Below are 19,010 nucleotides of genomic sequence, written 5' to 3' on the forward strand. Positions count from 1 at the left end.
CAAACGACGAGCTGTGTTTTTTATTTTTTTGTTGGGGGTAAGAATCAGGAGAAGAGAGGCAATGATGGAATAACGCAGCAGCGGGAGAGGAGAGAGGAGAACTCACCGATTTGATTCCGGTGAGATGATGTTAGAGAAGGAACGAGACTGTGATCGGAGATTAAAATCCCGCCGCCGCAGCGAGTTTCTAGCTAAGATTCGGAGATGATTCATTTTTTTTTTACCGAATCTAAAAAGTCGGCGGCGAATAGTAATAAAACATTTGGGAGACCCTCTCATTTAAATAGGTTAATAATAACATTTTAAGCCATATACTTATATTTATTACTACATTCGATTTCAAATTCTTATTATATTCAATTTCACCCCTCATTTTGCATCAGATTTGTTTGACATTCATCAAAATCATATATTTTACATATCCAAATTAAAATTAAATAATATCAAAACAGGTTAAACTTTTTTTAATAAACATCTGTATTTTACAAATATACAAAAGTGTATTTACATTCACCCCCCCAAAACTTTATACAACACAGTAAATTAAATTTCTCATTTATTTACTCCTAAAAGGTTTATGTATATAGTAACAACATATATTCAAAAGAACCGGAAGCTAACAATCACATTACATTGTATACAAGATTCTCAAATTAATTTTGAAGATCTGACGATAAGAAATTTTATGGAAGATTAATCTGACATAAAGATCAGACACTACAGTTCAAGTGGCGGCTTAGTTACTAGTTAGTATCCTCTCTTCTTGTTGTTGTTGTTGTTGTTGTTGCTGCTCTGTGTCCATGATCCGACCAGATCGCAAGCAATCATGATCTTGATTTGGCCTCTCTTTGGAAGCGGTGTGGTGGAGGACGTTGAACCGATTAGATCGCGAGCGATCATAATCTTGATTTGGCCTCTTTTTGGAGGAACGGTTTGTTCCTCTCTTCTAAAGCTGCAAGAAAATAGAAGCTCCATTGTCGTAATAGTATCTAAGATATATAAATAAGTGTGCAAAAAGAAAAGATATCAAAAGAGTGAAGCAGAGAAGAAGCCAATTCCAACGCGATGAAACTAGAGAGACTGAGGCTTGTTAAATAGGCCCACATGACTCCTAGAGGCTAGAGTCACAGACCAGTTCTTTTCATGGCCAATTCTTTTAACTTGCAGAGCAAGCTACGTAGGGTTAATTTTGTTATAATTAACATATTAACATGTGTGATCTAGGTGGCAATGAAAGGTTTTATTATTGGTTAATAGATGTGGCAATGGAGAGATACGTCTGAATGTATGTGGTCACTTTCGTAAACGCGCTACTACAATCGTTGTCGTTGACTTACTGTTCATAAGACCGTGGGTTGTAGAATTTAATCTTTAATACATGTAAACAATTTTTAGTTAACTATTTTACAATAATTAAAGCCAATATGTCTAGACCATATTGAGATTCATAAGCAGACATGAGACAGTATTCGTAACTCTCCACATGTATATTATTACAACAAATATTTTACAGGCCAACCAAAACTTTTTACATAAATGACGATCTCAAATTACAATAATTGCGTCTTACAAAGTACTATGTACATAAGTAACATTAAAAACTATCCAAAAAAAAGAAGCTAGGTTCCATAATTATTTACAATCTTGCTGTCTCTTCCAAAGTGAAACGATCGAAGCCATAGATTCGAGGAGTTTGCGCACGATCATAGTCTTGACCTGTCCTCTTCTCGGAGGAAGCCATTGCTTAGTTCCCCTAGAGCTGTTGTTGGGAGACAATAACTCCATTATTTTAAATAAATATATGTCAAAAGTGAGAATTGGGAAAGAGAGAGTGAGAGACTAGAGGAAGTGAGGTTATCTGAAAGTGAGAAAGTGTTATTTATAGAGACAGAAGAGAAAGAGTTTTAGTTTGGTTTTCCCTTGGTCGCCAAGCAACATTTTTTGTGGTCAGGGAATATTTTTGGTTATTATAAGCGAACGTGTGGGAGAAGCATATTTGATAATATAAATATATATTCTCGTAAGATACATACACAGCAACAATAAACAGAGTTTATCTGATACTATAATTTAGTTACTACAGATTCGTAACGAATAATTTTTGTAGACAATTAAACTGATGTGAGATATGATTTTTAAAAAGTAACTTGCAGTAGAGTTTAAGTGGTATTAATTAAGAGAACATTACTTAACTTTTATAATGCCGTTTGGTTTGAATAATTCAGTTTCTTTTTCTATAAATAAATCTATCCGAACGAATTTATTCATCAAAACGAAAAACATCTTACGGGCAACGTATGTATATGTTATATATTTACAGAAATAAGTATTATGTAAGCTGCAAAAAAAAAAAATGTTAGTCTAATTTATTCATTGACATATTATTTTGTAGATTTGTACTCTCAATATCAACTATTGTAATGTGAACACACATTCAACTTGAGTGTTGTGGTCACTTTCAGATATGGGACCACTGACCCAAAAATGTTGGCTTTGGTTCAACATTTGCTTAAAGGTGTGAAAGATACACCCATTTGAAAACGCAGCACCTTCACAAAATCACTATCTTCAGAATTAAAACATGTATATAATTTTGGAGTACATCACCAAGTGACCTATGATCATGATCATTTCAGAAGGAACTTAGACCTTATCCAATGGGAGGTTTTAAGAGAGGTTTTCATTGTTTTGAAGGAAAAAACAATTCGGAGAAAAAAAAAAGGTAAGAGAGCTTTTTATTTAGTATATTCAAATTTGTAATAAGAGACCATACGTGTCACGTTTTTGTAGAGGTGGGCATTTAACTCGAACCGAACCAACCCAAACCAAATCTAATCCTATACTCCAAATATTCAGTTATGTTTCTTTTTAACCCAAATGGTTCGACTCAATTCGGTTTAAAACTGAACCGAACCAATAATCCAATGTGTTTCTTAAATTAATTAATAATATTATTAAAATTATAAATATGTGATCTTATCTATTACCACTTGCATTTGGTTTCTATATTACTTTATTTTAACTTTTTTGATAAAATTAACTAAATATAAATATATATTTAACTATATTAAATATTAGGTATTAATTTTAATTTTCTATCTTTTCTAATTTATTTGATTAATTAACTATTATAAACCTATTATCAATTTTATTTTGTTACATTAATTGATTTTTAAACCAAATTAAAACCAAACCAAACTAAAACCAAACCAAACATAATCGAACCAACTGTAAACCAACCCGAACACAAACCAAACCAAACTACTTCGGTTGAGTTTGGCTAGAGTTTTACCAAAACCAAATAAACCGAACCGAACCAAACCCGAACTTAAACCGAAATGCCCATCCCTACGTTTTTGTTGGCCAAACAGATTAATAGAAGGGGAAAAATAAATTTTATGGACGATCGAATTTTTCTTTCTTTTCCTCTTTGTCACTCTCGCTTTCTCTCTTGATCGAAGTCCTGAATCGACAACGGAACGAGATGGAATCGAAAGATATGGAATCAGAGGAATTGGGGTCGGAGGAGATGCATAGCGGAGGAGATTGAATCGGCGGAGGCCAATCGGAGGAGATTGAAAACCCACAGAGATTGTATGGGAGGCGATTTGGATTTGGAGTCGATTCAATCGGAAGAGATTGAATCAATTGGAATCGGAGGGTAAGTTTCTCAGTAAAATAGTATGAAATTGCGATTAGGTAAACGGATTAGGGTTCTTTGATTTTTGATCGCAAATTAGGGTTCTTTGATGTTTGTTGGAAAATTAGGGTTATTGCTTGCATGTGTTCCNGGTCACTTTCGTAAACGCGCTACTACAATCGTTGTCGTTGACTTACTGTTCATAAGACCGTGGGTTGTAGAATTTAATCTTTAATACATGTAAACAATTTTTAGTTAACTATTTTACAATAATTAAAGCCAATATGTCTAGACCATATTGAGATTCATAAGCAGACATGAGACAGTATTCGTAACTCTCCACATGTATATTATTACAACAAATATTTTACAGGCCAACCAAAACTTTTTACATAAATGACGATCTCAAATTACAATAATTGCGTCTTACAAAGTACTATGTACATAAGTAACATTAAAAACTATCCAAAAAAAAGAAGCTAGGTTCCATAATTATTTACAATCTTGCTGTCTCTTCCAAAGTGAAACGATCGAAGCCATAGATTCGAGGAGTTTGCGCACGATCATAGTCTTGACCTGTCCTCTTCTCGGAGGAAGCCATTGCTTAGTTCCCCTAGAGCTGTTGTTGGGAGACAATAACTCCATTATTTTAAATAAATATATGTCAAAAGTGAGAATTGGGAAAGAGAGAGTGAGAGACTAGAGGAAGTGAGGTTATCTGAAAGTGAGAAAGTGTTATTTATAGAGACAGAAGAGAAAGAGTTTTAGTTTGGTTTTCCCTTGGTCGCCAAGCAACATTTTTTGTGGTCAGGGAATATTTTTGGTTATTATAAGCGAACGTGTGGGAGAAGCATATTTGATAATATAAATATATATTCTCGTAAGATACATACACAGCAACAATAAACAGAGTTTATCTGATACTATAATTTAGTTACTACAGATTCGTAACGAATAATTTTTGTAGACAATTAAACTGATGTGAGATATGATTTTTAAAAAGTAACTTGCAGTAGAGTTTAAGTGGTATTAATTAAGAGAACATTACTTAACTTTTATAATGCCGTTTGGTTTGAATAATTCAGTTTCTTTTTCTATAAATAAATCTATCCGAACGAATTTATTCATCAAAACGAAAAACATCTTACGGGCAACGTATGTATATGTTATATATTTACAGAAATAAGTATTATGTAAGCTGCAAAAAAAAAAAATGTTAGTCTAATTTATTCATTGACATATTATTTTGTAGATTTGTACTCTCAATATCAACTATTGTAATGTGAACACACATTCAACTTGAGTGTTGTGGTCACTTTCAGATATGGGACCACTGACCCAAAAATGTTGGCTTTGGTTCAACATTTGCTTAAAGGTGTGAAAGATACACCCATTTGAAAACGCAGCACCTTCACAAAATCACTATCTTCAGAATTAAAACATGTATATAATTTTGGAGTACATCACCAAGTGACCTATGATCATGATCATTTCAGAAGGAACTTAGACCTTATCCAATGGGAGGTTTTAAGAGAGGTTTTCATTGTTTTGAAGGAAAAAACAATTCGGAGAAAAAAAAAAGGTAAGAGAGCTTTTTATTTAGTATATTCAAATTTGTAATAAGAGACCATACGTGTCACGTTTTTGTAGAGGTGGGCATTTAACTCGAACCGAACCAACCCAAACCAAATCTAATCCTATACTCCAAATATTCAGTTATGTTTCTTTTTAACCCAAATGGTTCGACTCAATTCGGTTTAAAACTGAACCGAACCAATAATCCAATGTGTTTCTTAAATTAATTAATAATATTATTAAAATTATAAATATGTGATCTTATCTATTACCACTTGCATTTGGTTTCTATATTACTTTATTTTAACTTTTTTGATAAAATTAACTAAATATAAATATATATTTAACTATATTAAATATTAGGTATTAATTTTAATTTTCTATCTTTTCTAATTTATTTGATTAATTAACTATTATAAACCTATTATCAATTTTATTTTGTTACATTAATTGATTTTTAAACCAAATTAAAACCAAACCAAACTAAAACCAAACCAAACATAATCGAACCAACTGTAAACCAACCCGAACACAAACCAAACCAAACTACTTCGGTTGAGTTTGGCTAGAGTTTTACCAAAACCAAATAAACCGAACCGAACCAAACCCGAACTTAAACCAAAATGCCCATCCCTACGTTTTTGTTGGCCAAACAGATTAATAGAAGGGGAAAAATAAATTATATGGACGATCGAATTTTTCTTTCTTTTCCTCTCTGTCACTCTCTCTTTCTCTCTTGATCGAAGTCCTGAATCGACAACGGAAAGAGATGGAATCGAAGGATATGGAATCAGAGGAATTGGGGTCGGAGGAGATGCATAGCGGAGGAGATTGAATCGATTGTATGGGAGGCAATTTGGATTTGGAGTCGATTCAATCGGAAGAGATTGAATCAATTGAAATCGGAGGGTAAGTTTCTCAGTAAAATAGTATGAAATTGCGATTAGGTAAACGGATTAGGGTTCTTTGATTTTTGATCGCAAATTAGAGTTCTTTGATGTTTGTTGGAAAATTAGGGTTATTGCTTGCATGTGTTCCGATATGATGCTTATTTTTGGTAGAATATTTCTTTTTATTGTTCGATAAAGAGGAAGCAGAAAAGATTTGGGTCTGTTTGTGTTCTTCCAATTTAAAAGTGATGCCCATGATTGATAAGTGATGCTTTAAACGGATATGGGTCTGTTTGTGTTGTTTACACATGATTGTAAAATTTAAAAGCATATTATTCTTGTTCGATTTAGCTTGTAGTGTGTCTTCTCTCCTTGGGTATGATTGATAAGTTTGACTTTATTTTGGCCATGAATGATTCATTGTACTTTTTGAAATTGGGCATGATTGTGATCTACGTCTCTATTTTCTTTTGAGGTTAGATGGACTAACTTGGATTGATGGATTGATGAGTATAGAATCTGCTACCTGTTCGGCTATGAAGGAAGGTAATTTATCATCCTCTTCTTTCTTCATTTATTTGGTGTTAGTTTAGGTAAGATTCGAGTCAGCCATTGATGTTATTGCTTTTGTTTGTTGGTTGTGATAAATACGGTTAGTACTTGATTAGGGAGGTCTACATCAGACTTATTGTTTGATGCTTTGTGTTAGTTGGTTATGAAGATGTTTAATATGTGGTTGTTGTAGTTTAGGTAAACACTTAAATTTCAAAATAGAAACCAACTAGTTTAAAAATTAAATTAAACCTAAACCTTATAAATAAAAAGACTTCCTCTTCATAGTAAAAACACAAAACACACTACATTAACCCTTTAGCAATCTCTTCATTCTCCTTTTATCACACACAAACAAAGTAGGATATGGATTCAGACGACTCCATGAATCCAAATCGTCAATCAAAATTATGTTCATTTAAGGCCTTCATCATATCTTGATTACATCCAATTTCTGCAAAAGTTTTCCGGCTAAAAAAGCCAGTCTCCCTAGTAGCATTGGTTTTATTCCTTTGCTCTCTCCAGTTGCCATATCTCTTGCATATACAACATAATGCCTATCACCCCACCCCGAGAGAGAAGGATGATTATATAACATGATCGGAGGATCATCATCTATGTGGCCCACCTGCAGCCTTCAGAACACCAAAGTTTCATACGGCTCATTTAGTGTGATCACTCCACAGACACAAAGCTCTTTCAGCTGCGGAACATCAGATGGGAATGGAACAGCTCCCAGTAATATAAACTATAGAAACAAGATTAAGAGAGACAAGTATTAGCATAATCAAATCNTCATGCGTCTTTATAATGTGTATGCATTTTATAGGATTTTAACCTTAGTTTTTACATTTCTTTTGAGTCTTTTATTAGGTCCAAGCGTGCTTTTAGAGTCTTTTTAGTGTTTTATGAGTTTGTACAAGTTCTAGGTTGCTTTTGAAGGAAACTGAGTGTTTTGGGGATGAAAACAAGCATCTGGAGCCAATTTGGTGAAGATTGATCAGACTAGCAAGCAGATGGAGCAAACACAGAAAAAGCATCTAGGATCGACCAGTCCCGTACCCGACTCAAGTTTTCCTTTTTCTTTTTAAACCGACTTTTAGGGTTTTATTTTGATATTTAAGTTAGAGGCTCGACCTCCAAAGACATAAGATTTATTTTCTGAGACTACTCTGTATTGAGAGATAAGGGAGAAGATCTCTAATCCTTCTTGACACTTTGGAGAAGATTTCTAAACCCTATTTTTTTATTTCTCTTTGCAACTCAAACATGTTTTCTTCATCATTGATCTGATGTTCTTTGATTTCCATGTCTGAGTAGTTCTACTGTTGGGTTTCAGGTTTCAAAAAGGGGTTTTATGATTCTCTAAACTTAGGTTGTTAGATTTGGGATTGATCTTTTGTGTTTTTCATCTATAGTTGTGCTTAATGCTTAAACTAGATTAGCTACCTAGTTTATGATTGTGGGTTTAATTCATCTAGGCATCAAAAGTGTTGTTGAATTGCTTGAAAAGAACATAGGTGAGCAAAGTGATCCTTAGCCAACGAAAGCTGAAGTTAAGGCACCTTGTGAACAAAAATCAAACTTGAAATTATTGCTTGCTAGGATTGCTAGATACAAACGACGGTTTGGAATTTAATCAATTCCTTGCATAGATAACTATCGCTGCGACAGTAGGTTAGCTTTACAATCGTGATTTGAGTTCTAGAACGGTGTCTAATGCAACCCCATCTTCCACCTTAGTCCGAGAATTATATCCCCATAGATTCCTTGCGCCCAATATTTACTTTTTGATTTAGAAACAACTTATTTACTTTCCGTTTTTAATTATTACTTGAAACACAAACTTCCTTTTCTGTCTTAGCTATATTCGATCTTCATATTTTCATAGTGCAATTGTTTGGTCTTTGTGGATTTGATCTTGAAGTGTTACAGCGATACCACTAGATCGTGGTGGAGTACACAATGGGTTTTAATTGACCTTTGATCACTTTATCATGATGAACAAACTGGCTTGTCTATCCAATGTACCAGAAACTAACCGATAAGCCGCTAACACCGCTTCAAAACGTAGGCATAGGTCAGGTTCTCACCATCTTGAGCATGGCAGACTCTGCGGTTGTGGAAGCAAAGAGGCTGAAAACAATTGAAACTGAGCATCTCATGTCAGTGTTATGGCTGTTTCCTCCCTTCGTTATAGTAGGAGTACGTAGGCGAAGCCTTCCAGTTTCCAGCTAATATTAAATTCTTCTATGGAGAATTCCCTGAGTCTTTAAGGAACACCGCGACTTCATTGACCTCGACGGTGATTGGAATCTCTTTCTATATCAGCATAACTCTCATTGATCTTATCCAGAGAACCACCAAGTGGTTACCAGATGACATTAACCACGGAAGAGTTGATAAAGTTTACTGGGTATTAGTCATTGTAGGAGTCTTGAATTTTGGTTATTTCCTTGTCTGCGCTTGGTTTTACAAATACAGAAACCTGAAAAATGAAAATCATGAACAAGATCCAAAAGATGTTACAACCTAAGAACACAAAAATGTTCTGTTTCAGTTTTCTCTACAATAAATGTCTACATATCTTGAATCAAATATCTTACATGCTCTTTGTTTCTGTTGTTTGCAATTTTTACCAAGTGAAGTGTGTTTTTGCATTTCCTACTTCACACATGAGATTACATTCATTCAGCAAATGATACTTTCAAACTGATGGAACAAAGTAATCAGCTTATTCTTATCAAAGTTCTAATTAAGTTACCGTAGAAACTAGGTTTCTCATAATGAATTTATTTAAAGGGAGAAGCAAATTCACTTAGGAACTCTCTCAAGAAACTCGATCAAAGCTATGAATTGAAAGGAAATTAAGTTCTTTTAGGAAACAAGCTAGGGTTTCTCAAGAACAAAAAGAAATTAGGGTTTTAGTATTAATTGTTGGATGCTTTACAAGGAGGGGGATACCCCTCTATTATTTATATGATAAAATAAATCTACTTTGTCATACTTTAGATTGAGATTTAGGAAAGTTTCTTCTTCTGATGTCAAGTCGATCTCGAAGAGGCGATCTGCGGAAGTTGGCCGTTCAACCTTACTGGGCTTGTCAACCTCGTCAGGCCTCCATTCACAGGCCTCTCTTGAACCTCCAGTTTAGATTGTCGGTTTGCTTTTGGTTCAGGTCGGTATATCGAGGTTGCCAAATCCCACACCAACAGTTACTACGACCTTTACACCCAAAAAAACAAAGTTGCTACAGCTTTTGAATTACAACATAGGGTTCCAATAATAACAACTAGAGATAACACAAATTAGTATGTAGTGCATGACTATATATCCTAGCTCAGCAAGATAATTAGTATTAATCATCTATGATCGACGCTCCTTTTCTCATGAATCCTACATCAGTTGCATTAACTTACTTGTAATCAAATTATATAAATCAACATACAAGGTTTGTCCCTTCGCAGACATCCGATAAAATTGGAACGATACAGAGAAGATTAGGTGGCCATGCGTAAGGATGACACGCACAAATCTTGAAATGGTCCAAATCTTGAATCTGTCCGTTTTAACTATTGCCTGGGGTTGTAGTAAACCAAAGAAAACAAATCCCAAACGACCTAGACAACTAATAGATGAAAACAGTATACGACGGCGTTGGTAGCATGGTCTTGTGATATATTTGACCTCAAGATTAGGCTTCAGAAGGATTCATCAGTCTCTTTCAGAGAACCAAATATCTTGGAATGAAAACAGAGTTTAGTATGTGAGATAACGTGGTCAGATTTTTTTTATATTTGCTGATACATGAGTTTTTTTTTTGTTAATTTATATATCGTACACAAGTCACTAACGATCGTGAGTATATTAATTTTTTTATAATGATTATTCAAACTATCTTTCCTATTTATATTTTTGAAAGATTAAAGGATACTACTGTTTAAGATTCGGTCAAATACTTTTATAGTTGTTTATTACAGTCACCAACTTGTCATTTTGCAAACAATAACAGTAGATGGACTGTCAGAATCTGATTACGACTTTTCATTACAAAGCAAGATCGTTACAAAATCATTGCACCAACATAATAATTGGTATATAGATTTGGTTATCTATATAGTTTAAGGCTTTTATCTAACTGCATTATAACAACACACAAACACAAGTCAACGTGTACCTCCTGCTTTCTTGTTCTCTGCCATGGCTGATTCAAACTCGGGTGAGACAGAAACTCATCGCTCTAGCGATCCAAATGGAAAGCGTGGTGGCTGGATCACTTTACCGTTCATACTCGGTTGTGTTTTTTTTTTTTGAATATTTTTTTTTTAATGTTTTTGGAACCAAAACATAGACATATGTTGATGATTGTGAGGTTTCTATGTGGGGCAGTTACACTATTAGGTATGTCCATCACTTCTTTTGGATGGATAATGAACTTGATCGTCTTCTTGATTAACGAATTCAACATCAAGAACATCGCTGCTGCATAGATTTCAAATGTTGTCAGTGGAGTTGTCAACATGTTGCCTGTTGTTGCAGCCATCTTAGCCGATTCCTTTTTCGGGAACGTTCCTATTATCGCTGCTTCCACTTTCATTTCTCTGATTGTAAGTCTATAACGCTCACTAGTTCTGTTCTATTTTCTGAAATACAAAAGCTTACAAGTTTTGAAACATGTTTCCAGGGAATCTCTCTCTTGACCTTGATCTCATCTTTAGACTACTTGAGACCTAGACCGTGTGAAACAGGCTCAACCCTATGCCAATCGCCATCAAAACCACAACTCGGGATCTTGTATGCAGCCTTAGCTCTAGTGATTATTGGTTCAGCTGGGACGCGGTTCACCTTGGCATCCGCAGGTGCAAACCAATATAAGAAACCTAAAGAACAAGGAAGCTTCTTCAACTGGTTTTTCGTCGCACTATATACCGGAGCTATTACTGGCACAGCAGCAATTGTATATACACAAGACAATGCTAGCTGGAAATTTGGGTTCGGTCTCTGTGCCGCTGCTAATTTGATCAGTTCCATCGTTTTCATCGCTGGGAAAAGATTCTACAAGAGTGACAAAACCTTGGGAAGTCCCTATACAAGTCTGATCCGAGTTTTAGTCGCTGCTACATTGAAAAGAAAGGCTGTGATTACATCCAAAGAAGAAGACTATCATCACTCTGATCTTGATAAAGAGTCCAAGACTTCTGCTTCAATCCCATCCGACAGCTTCAGGTGAAAACCAAACCTTGTACGATTCTTGAAAGTTAAACAAGAACTAAAAAGAACTTTACATGTGCAGGTTCTTGAACCGTGGAGCATTGAAGACCGATGAAGACTCAGTTAGTAACAAATGGAGGTTATGTTCTGTTCAAGAAGAAGAGGATTTCAAAACCGTTCTCCGACTTCTCCCTCTCTGGGCAGCAGAAATGTTCCTCGCCACTCCCGTAGGGGTGCAAATAAGCATGACGGTCCTCCAAGCTTTGGTCATGGACCGTGAACTTAGCCCCCACTTTAAAGTCTCTGCTGGGTCTTTACAAGTCGTAGTATTCTTATCTGGATGTGTCTTTATCATGCTCAACAACTGGACTATCTATCCCGTGTACAAGAAGCTAATCCGTAAGCCGCTGACACCGCTTCAACAAGTTGGTATAGGCCATGTTTTCACCATCCTAAGCATGGCGGTATCAGCTCTTGTGGAAGCAAAGAGGCTGAAAACAGTTGATGATAATGGCCATCCTATGTCAGTGCTATGGCTGGTTCCTGCTCTCGTGCTAGTTGGAATAGGCGAGGCTTTTCATTTTCCAGCGAACGTTGCAGTATTCTACGGAGAATTCCCTGAGTCTTTGAAGAACACCGCGACTTCATTGACTTCGGTGGTGATTGGAATCTCTTTTTATTTGAGCACAGCTCTTATTGATGTGATCCAAAGAACCACCGCGTGGTTACCAGATGACATTAACCATGGAAGAGTTGATAATGTTTACTGGGTCTTAGTTATAGGAGGAGCCTTGAATTTTGGTTATTTTCTTGTCTGCTCTTGGGTTTACAAATACAGAAACCTCAATAATGATGATCAGAAACAAGATCTTAAAGATGTTACAACCTAATTAAGGAGGCCACAAAATGTTCTGCAAACTCATTATTGTTTGTCGTTTGTGCTTCCATTCACCATTTTACAACTGTGTTTTCTTTTCTGTACATGGAACTTCTAAAATATAGTATTGGTATGCACTAGATTTTAATTATACTGAATCTTGCATATACGTTTTAATTTAACTAATTCACCGTTACTTTGAAATTAATTTAGATATTCGTATTTTATAGTTTACATTATAGTGGTTGAGGTTTAAACCTAGGTGGCTAGGTTCAATCAGAAGCCAGAAGAGAATGCTTCGATGGTATACTTGTGCAGTCAAAATGCATGAAGAAATTATAAAATTCATGAAGTTTAGTATCAAAGAACAATAAGGTTTGTGTGGATATGTATGCAATGGAGAAATCATAAAGTTCTTTTCTTTCCTCATTCAGTCTCAAGATTCTATTGTAGATTATGTGAATTGACAACATGATTTCTTAGAACGTGTTTTTATGTATGTTTATATATAACTAGTGGATGAAATCGTTGAAGATTGACGCATGTGACAACGAATGATCTGGTCAAGTCTTTTTAATATTCACTAGCTGTTCGAGACTGATTTTCATGGATAAACCAAAGACCAATGACACATTTTTTTTTGGTTGAAAGAACAATGACACATTATTTCATTAAAGTCATTTCTCAGCTTTCACACAGTTACTCTGCTCTATCATGGCAGCTATTCGTTGGAACTTCCATTGGTGTTCAAGCAAGTATGACGGTCCTCCAAGCTCTGGTAACGGACCGAGAACTTGGCTCTAAATTCAAAGTCCCGGCTGGATCTCTACAAGTCATAGTACTCATCTCTTCATGCGTCTTTCTTGTGCTCAACAACTGGACTATCTATCCCATGTACCAGAGGATCACCCATAAGAAGCTGACACCGCTTCAACAAGTAGGTATAGGTCAAGTTTTCAATATCTTGAGCATGTCAATCTCCGCCATTGTTGAAGCAAAAAGGCTGAAAGCAGTTGAAAATGAGCACTCCATGTTAGTTTTATGGCTATTCCCTCCTCTAGTGATAGTTGGAATTGGCGATGCCTTCCATTATATGGCGAACGTTGCAGTATTCTACGGAGAGTTCCCTGAGTCTCTGAGGAACACAGCAACCTCCGTAACCTCGGTGGCATTTGGAATCTCATTCTACTTAAGTACAGCTCTAATTGACTTGATACAGAGGACCACCGCATGGTTACCAGACGACATTAACTACGGGAGAATGGACAACGTGTACTGGGTTTTGGTTCTTGGAGGCGTTCTGAACTTTGGCTATTTCCTTATCTGTTCTTGGTGTTTCACATTTAGATATTTCCAAGATGATAAGAGCAAGTTTATTTGGGGGTTCATATAAGGGGAGTTCTTAATTTTTTTATGAATTAATTGTGTACTGTTTGGAATATAAGAACTCATGATCTCTTAGATAAAATTTTCCCTTTTATTGGTAGATTCTTATTTTAGGTCTCTTATTTTTGAAAATATTGTTTTTGAAAATTTTAAAATTTTAAATAGAATAGAAGTGGAATAAATGTGTAAACATTTAAGATTTTATAAAATTAAAAAATATTGCATTTTAATTAATTTACAAACATACAAAAATAGAATTATATTTTCTGTTTCTGAAAACTTTGAAAACAGAGGTTCATCATCTGTTTTGTTAAAGATTTGTAAATGAGAAACATAGGCAACTAACATGGAGCACATATATTACACAAAATGGTGAGAAAACGTTACAACAACATTGACAATGTTTATAGAAAACCACGAATTGACAATGGTTTAGCAATATTTGGGATTTCTTGACTATTGTTGTGAAGAAAGAAATAAGTAAATTTTGGTGGAGAGATGTATGGGCAGCCGTTTATGTTTTTTGACTACTCTCGTTTTTTGTTTTCTCTAACTTATACAAATGAGAATATGCAAACTTGATAACATAATAAGCCCAATAAAACCAACAACTACATGTTTCCTCTTCTTTACAAGCAAAGAGTTTAAAAGAGTTACTGACAAAAGAAGATCATTAGAGTAGAGTATTAAGAGAAGACACTAATTAGGCTGGGGACGAGGGAGACGTTGCATCCAACGAGGGAGAACATACTGGGAAAAGAGGAGATGGTTAGGACCATAAACTGGTATTGCTGTTAAAACTCAAGATGTAACCACCCATACACTTGTTGTTATTGTCTGCAGTTTCCTCCTGAAGCCTAAACGCATGTGTCCTCAAGTTAAACAAGATCAGCATATTGCTCCTGCTCCACAAGTAGATGATCTCAGAGTTCAAAGGATGCATCACCACCGGAAAATAATCGATACCTAACTCGATCAAAGACGCCAAGCTGACTTCCCAAAAGAGCTGCCACTGATGATTTGGTTGAGATAGACAGGTCACGGCTTCCTGAAGAAAGAGCATGTTGCCTGAGGATGATAAATCAATCAGATAGCATCAACACAACTATATATATATATATATATATATAGAAACTGAGATTTAATTACTTATCTTGCTCAACGAAGACAGAAGACTGAGATTGGAGACCACCAGAGTAATTAAGAGAGTGAGGAGCAGAAGGAGGAACCAAAAGAGATGAAGAATAATTCATAAATCTCCCTCCGCCGCCACCACCAACTCCACCACCACCAAGCGACGACATCATCATCATTAAACCCGCCCACAAAAACACAGATTGATATCAGATTCAATTCCAGTTTCAAAACAGAGAAAGAGGGAATAAAAAAACAGATGTTGTATTTCACTAACAATATCAAATCAAATGATCAATTTGGAACACATGCACAACAAAAACCCTAATTTTCCAACAAACTTCAAATAACACTCAATTACGATCCAAAATAAAAAATCCTAATCATAAAACAATTTCCGATTCAAACAATTCTACTAAGAAACTTACCTTATTGATTCAATCTCTTGACCGATTTAATCGACTCCAACTTCATAACCTTCAAGCTTCAATTCCAAATTCTTCGTTTGTTTCGTCGATTCAATCGCAAACGAGAGAAAGAGAGAGAGACGAAAAAGAAATAAATCGAGGAATTTTTTTTTTCTATTTTGTTTTATTCTTTCAACCAATAGAATAGCGACACGTATCGCCTCTTAAACCAAGATTTCGTCTCTTATATAAGGGGAGATCTTAGAATTTTTTCCATTTCTGATTTATCTTTTTTACCCAAAACACTAAGAACTCTATCATAAACCCCCCGATAAACTTGCTCTAAGAGACAAGACCCTAAAGATGTTACAACCTAAGACATGTTTTTGTTTCAGTTTTCTCTACCATTTATTCAAGATTGATATCTTATTTGCTCCTGTTAACTCTAGCGTTTGAGCATCAAGGTTATATAGTATCAGATAAGTATTTGCTCCTTTTTTTTTTTTTTCATACTGCAAAGGTGAATAATTTATATAATTGCATGTTTTATGTTTCTATTTATCAATGTTTATTGTGAGTTAAAAATCTTATCTACTAAAAATAGGGTCCAAAACAAGATTCCTTATTTTCTACTTTAGAACCATCTAGTCAGCGACAACGAACGAGTGTACGTAGTAGCGCGTTCACACATGTCTCCATTCTCATAATAAAACCTTCATTATCTTTCTAGATCAGACATGTTAACGAAATTAATTACGTAATTTATCTTCAATTTACCAAATCAACCCAAATGAAAGAATTGGTCTTGAGAAGAACTGGTCTGTGTGACTTGTGGGCCTATTTAATTAAAGCCTCGCTCTTATGTTAAATCATATCCAAATTGGCTTCTCTGCTTCACTCTTTTAATTTGTTTTCTACTTCATTTTTTTCCCTCACACAGATCTTTGATACTATTACGAGTTACGGTCATGGAGTTTCCATCTCCCTATCGTTCAGGAAGGGAGGAACGAACCGTTCCTCCAAAGAGAGGTAGAGTCAAGACCATGATCGTTCGTGATCTAGTCAGATCAGCAGCAACCTCGATCACACCTCCTCCGAGGAGGGGTCGAATCAAGATCATGATTGCTCGCGATCTAGTCGGATCATCGACACAGAACAACTACGGTGGAGACGGCAACAGAGAAGGCTAGTTAAGCAGCCACTTCAATTGCAAAGCTGGCCCTTCCCCTGAGAAGATTGATCTGATCTTCAAAATTCATATCCTGTGTAAAAAATGTAATATAATTGTTGGCTTTTGTTTGCTCTGTTTATAGATGTAATCTTTTGGGGGTAAATTAAATGAAATTTACTAAAGAGTTTGGGGATGATACTTTTGTATCTTTGTAAAATACAAATGTAAAATATAGTATTGTATCTTATTATGTTTTCTTATTTATATATTTTGGATGTACTGTTCATATGAAAAAATGAAAATAAAAATAAAAATATGATTTTAATTCAGGGATGAAATTGATAATACTTAAAACTTTAGGTCAAATATGTAACAAATATACAAGTATATGTCTAAAACTGTAGTTAACCTTTTTGAAAGAGAGGGTTTATGAAAAAAAATTCACCCAAATCTAATTCTTAAAGCAAGTCTATTGGTGTATTTAGCAGGGTATTTAGCAAGTCTCTTATTTTAATTGGGACTAAAAATAAATCAAATAATAAAAGAAATAAGAATTACCTCTTATTTAGCAAGTTTTAACACTAACTCTTGTTGGATAGGTGTTTGTCTCTGATTGGTCTAATTTTTTTATAGAAAAAAAATATATTTTTCTTTTCTTTCTTTCTCTTTCTTCTCTCCTATCTCTTCGCCATACTCTCGAAAACAGAGGGATTTTTTGGCTTCACTCGCAAAATTCTCTTCTTTGATCTTGTTGATTAACCAATCTCCAATCAAATTACTGATCAAACAATATTCAGTCAGAGGTGTTGATTGAGAAATCAAACCAACAAATAAGATATTCTGATCAATCGGTGAGAAATTGAGAGTCTTCTCCACCAAAGTCGATGGTTAACCAATCTCCATCTGATGGTAATTTCATGTTTCAATTTGTATGAATTATTTTTGTGAATAAATCGTCTCTTGTGTATATATATATATATATATATATATAAGATTTGGTCAATTTAGGGTTTTTTATCGGTTTGGGAGGAGAATAAATTTGTGTGTTTGATCTATAGATCTTTGACTTGAGGAATTAGATATATTGAAGAACTGACGAAAAGGAATGAGACGAGGGTGGATGAGAGATCGGTTGATGATAACGGAGATAAGGCGATATTGGTTAGCAGAGAAAACGTAATTGTGTTGACCACAAAGAGGGCACTGGTTGGTATTAGTGCCCGTGCCTTGTTCTATCCTACTCTGGTTTACAACGTTGTTAGGAATAAGCTCGAGACTGTGTTTCGCTGGTGGGATCGTGTCGATGAGGTATAACTTGTATTGATTTTTTAGCTGGTTTATGTTGGGATCATTTCCGATTGTTTTGTTTGGTCTCTTGTTTAAAGTATGTTATCTGGATTTGATTATGCTAATACTTGTCTCTCTTAATCTTGTTTCTATAGTTTATATTACTGGGAGCTGTTCCATTCCCATCTGATGTTCCGCAGCTGAAAGAGCTTTGTGTCTGTGGAGTGATCACACTAAATGAGCCGTATGAAACTTTGGTGTTCTGAAGGCTGCAGGTGGGCCACATAGATGATGATCCTCCGATCATGTTATATAATCATCCTTCTCTCTCGGGGTGGGGTGATAGGCATTATGTTGTATATGCAAGAGATATGGCAACTGGAGAGAGCAAAGGAATAAAACCAATGCTACTAGGGAGACTGGCTTTTTTAGCCGGAAAACTTTTGCAGAAATTGGATGTAATCAAGATATGATGAAGGCCTTAAATGAACATAATTTTGATTGACGATTTGGATTCATGGAGTCGTCTGAATCCATATCCTACTTTGTTTGTGTGTGATAAAAGGAGAATGAAGAGATTGCTAAAGGGTTAATGTAGTGTGTTTTGTGTTTTTACTATGAAGAGGAAGTCTTTTTATTTATAAGGTTTAGGTTTAATTTAATTTTTAAACTAGTTGGTTTCTATTTTGAAATTTAAGTGTTTACCTAAACTACAACAACCACATATTAAACATCTTCATAACCAACTAACACAAAGCATCAAACAATAAGTCTGATGTAGACCTCCCTAATCAAGTACTAACCGTATTTATCACAACCAACAAACAAAAGCAATAACATCAATGGCTGACTCGAATCTTACCTAAACTAACACCAAATA

The 19,010-nt window shown here is 35.0% G+C and overlaps 4 protein-coding genes and 1 long non-coding RNA gene across 7 annotated transcripts in view; 4 read left to right on the plus strand and 1 right to left on the minus strand.

Annotated features, from left to right (window-relative positions):
- Positions 1 to 257, minus strand: part of LOC104773830 (uncharacterized protein YKR070W) — a 12,044-nt gene extending 11,787 nt beyond the window's left edge. The window contains exon 1 of one of the 2 annotated variants that reach the window (XM_010498495.2): positions 107 to 257. In XM_010498495.2, coding sequence (XP_010496797.1) covers positions 107 to 213 — 107 coding nt within the window. In that variant the 5' untranslated portion in view covers positions 214 to 257. The remainder of the gene's footprint in view (positions 1 to 106) is intronic. The other variant, XM_010498496.2, reaches the window with a different exon arrangement.
- A 10,533-nt stretch (positions 258 to 10,790) lies between these two features.
- Positions 10,791 to 12,896, plus strand: LOC104773831 (protein NRT1/ PTR FAMILY 2.5-like). The gene is made up of 3 exons (XM_019242756.1): positions 10,791 to 11,264; positions 11,342 to 11,883; positions 11,951 to 12,896. Exons 1-3 carry the CDS (start codon positions 11,178 to 11,180, stop codon positions 12,756 to 12,758), a joined length of 1,437 nt encoding a protein of 478 aa, XP_019098301.1. The 5' UTR covers positions 10,791 to 11,177; the 3' UTR covers positions 12,759 to 12,896.
- A 504-nt stretch (positions 12,897 to 13,400) lies between these two features.
- LOC104773833 (protein NRT1/ PTR FAMILY 2.1-like) lies at positions 13,401 to 14,253 on the plus strand. Its single transcript, XM_010498500.2, has one exon. It carries the CDS (start codon positions 13,401 to 13,403, stop codon positions 14,136 to 14,138), a length of 738 nt encoding a protein of 245 aa, XP_010496802.1. The 3' UTR covers positions 14,139 to 14,253.
- A 2,182-nt stretch (positions 14,254 to 16,435) lies between these two features.
- On the plus strand, positions 16,436 to 17,122 carry LOC109131597. Its single transcript, XM_019242754.1, has one exon. It carries the CDS (start codon positions 16,641 to 16,643, stop codon positions 16,860 to 16,862), a length of 222 nt encoding a protein of 73 aa, XP_019098299.1. The 5' UTR covers positions 16,436 to 16,640; the 3' UTR covers positions 16,863 to 17,122.
- Positions 17,123 to 17,532: 410 nt separating this feature from the next.
- On the plus strand, positions 17,533 to 18,735 carry LOC104773832. Of its 2 annotated transcripts, none has more exons than XR_765175.2 (3): positions 17,533 to 17,752; positions 17,902 to 18,151; positions 18,286 to 18,735. It is a non-coding gene; the product is annotated as an uncharacterized LOC104773832 (long non-coding RNA). The 2 variants fall into 2 exon arrangements; XR_765176.2 differs by having other exon boundaries at positions 17,923 to 18,151; positions 18,286 to 18,733.
- The last annotated feature ends 275 nt before the right edge of the window (positions 18,736 to 19,010 follow it).

The sequence above is a fragment of the Camelina sativa genome, unplaced genomic scaffold (assembly GCF_000633955.1).
Source record: "Camelina sativa cultivar DH55 unplaced genomic scaffold, Cs unpScaffold00666, whole genome shotgun sequence".
In the NCBI taxonomy this organism is placed as follows: Eukaryota; Viridiplantae; Streptophyta; class Magnoliopsida; order Brassicales; family Brassicaceae; genus Camelina; species Camelina sativa.

Bases quoted from the DNA above. Each gene is read 5' to 3' on its own strand.
- LOC104773831 (XM_019242756.1), top strand. From the start codon at position 11,178: ATGTTGCCTGTTGTTGCAGCCATCTTAGCCGATTCCTTTTTCGGGAAC. The intron at 11,265-11,341 runs GTAAGTCTATAA...ACATGTTTCCAG, and splicing joins CCACTTTCATTTCTCTGATT to GGAATCTCTCTCTTGACCTT. The intron at 11,884-11,950 runs GTGAAAACCAAA...TTACATGTGCAG, and splicing joins ATCCCATCCGACAGCTTCAG to GTTCTTGAACCGTGGAGCAT.
- LOC104773833 (XM_010498500.2), top strand. From the start codon at position 13,401: ATGACACATTATTTCATTAAAGTCATTTCTCAGCTTTCACACAGTTAC.
- LOC109131597 (XM_019242754.1), top strand. From the start codon at position 16,641: ATGGAGTTTCCATCTCCCTATCGTTCAGGAAGGGAGGAACGAACCGTT.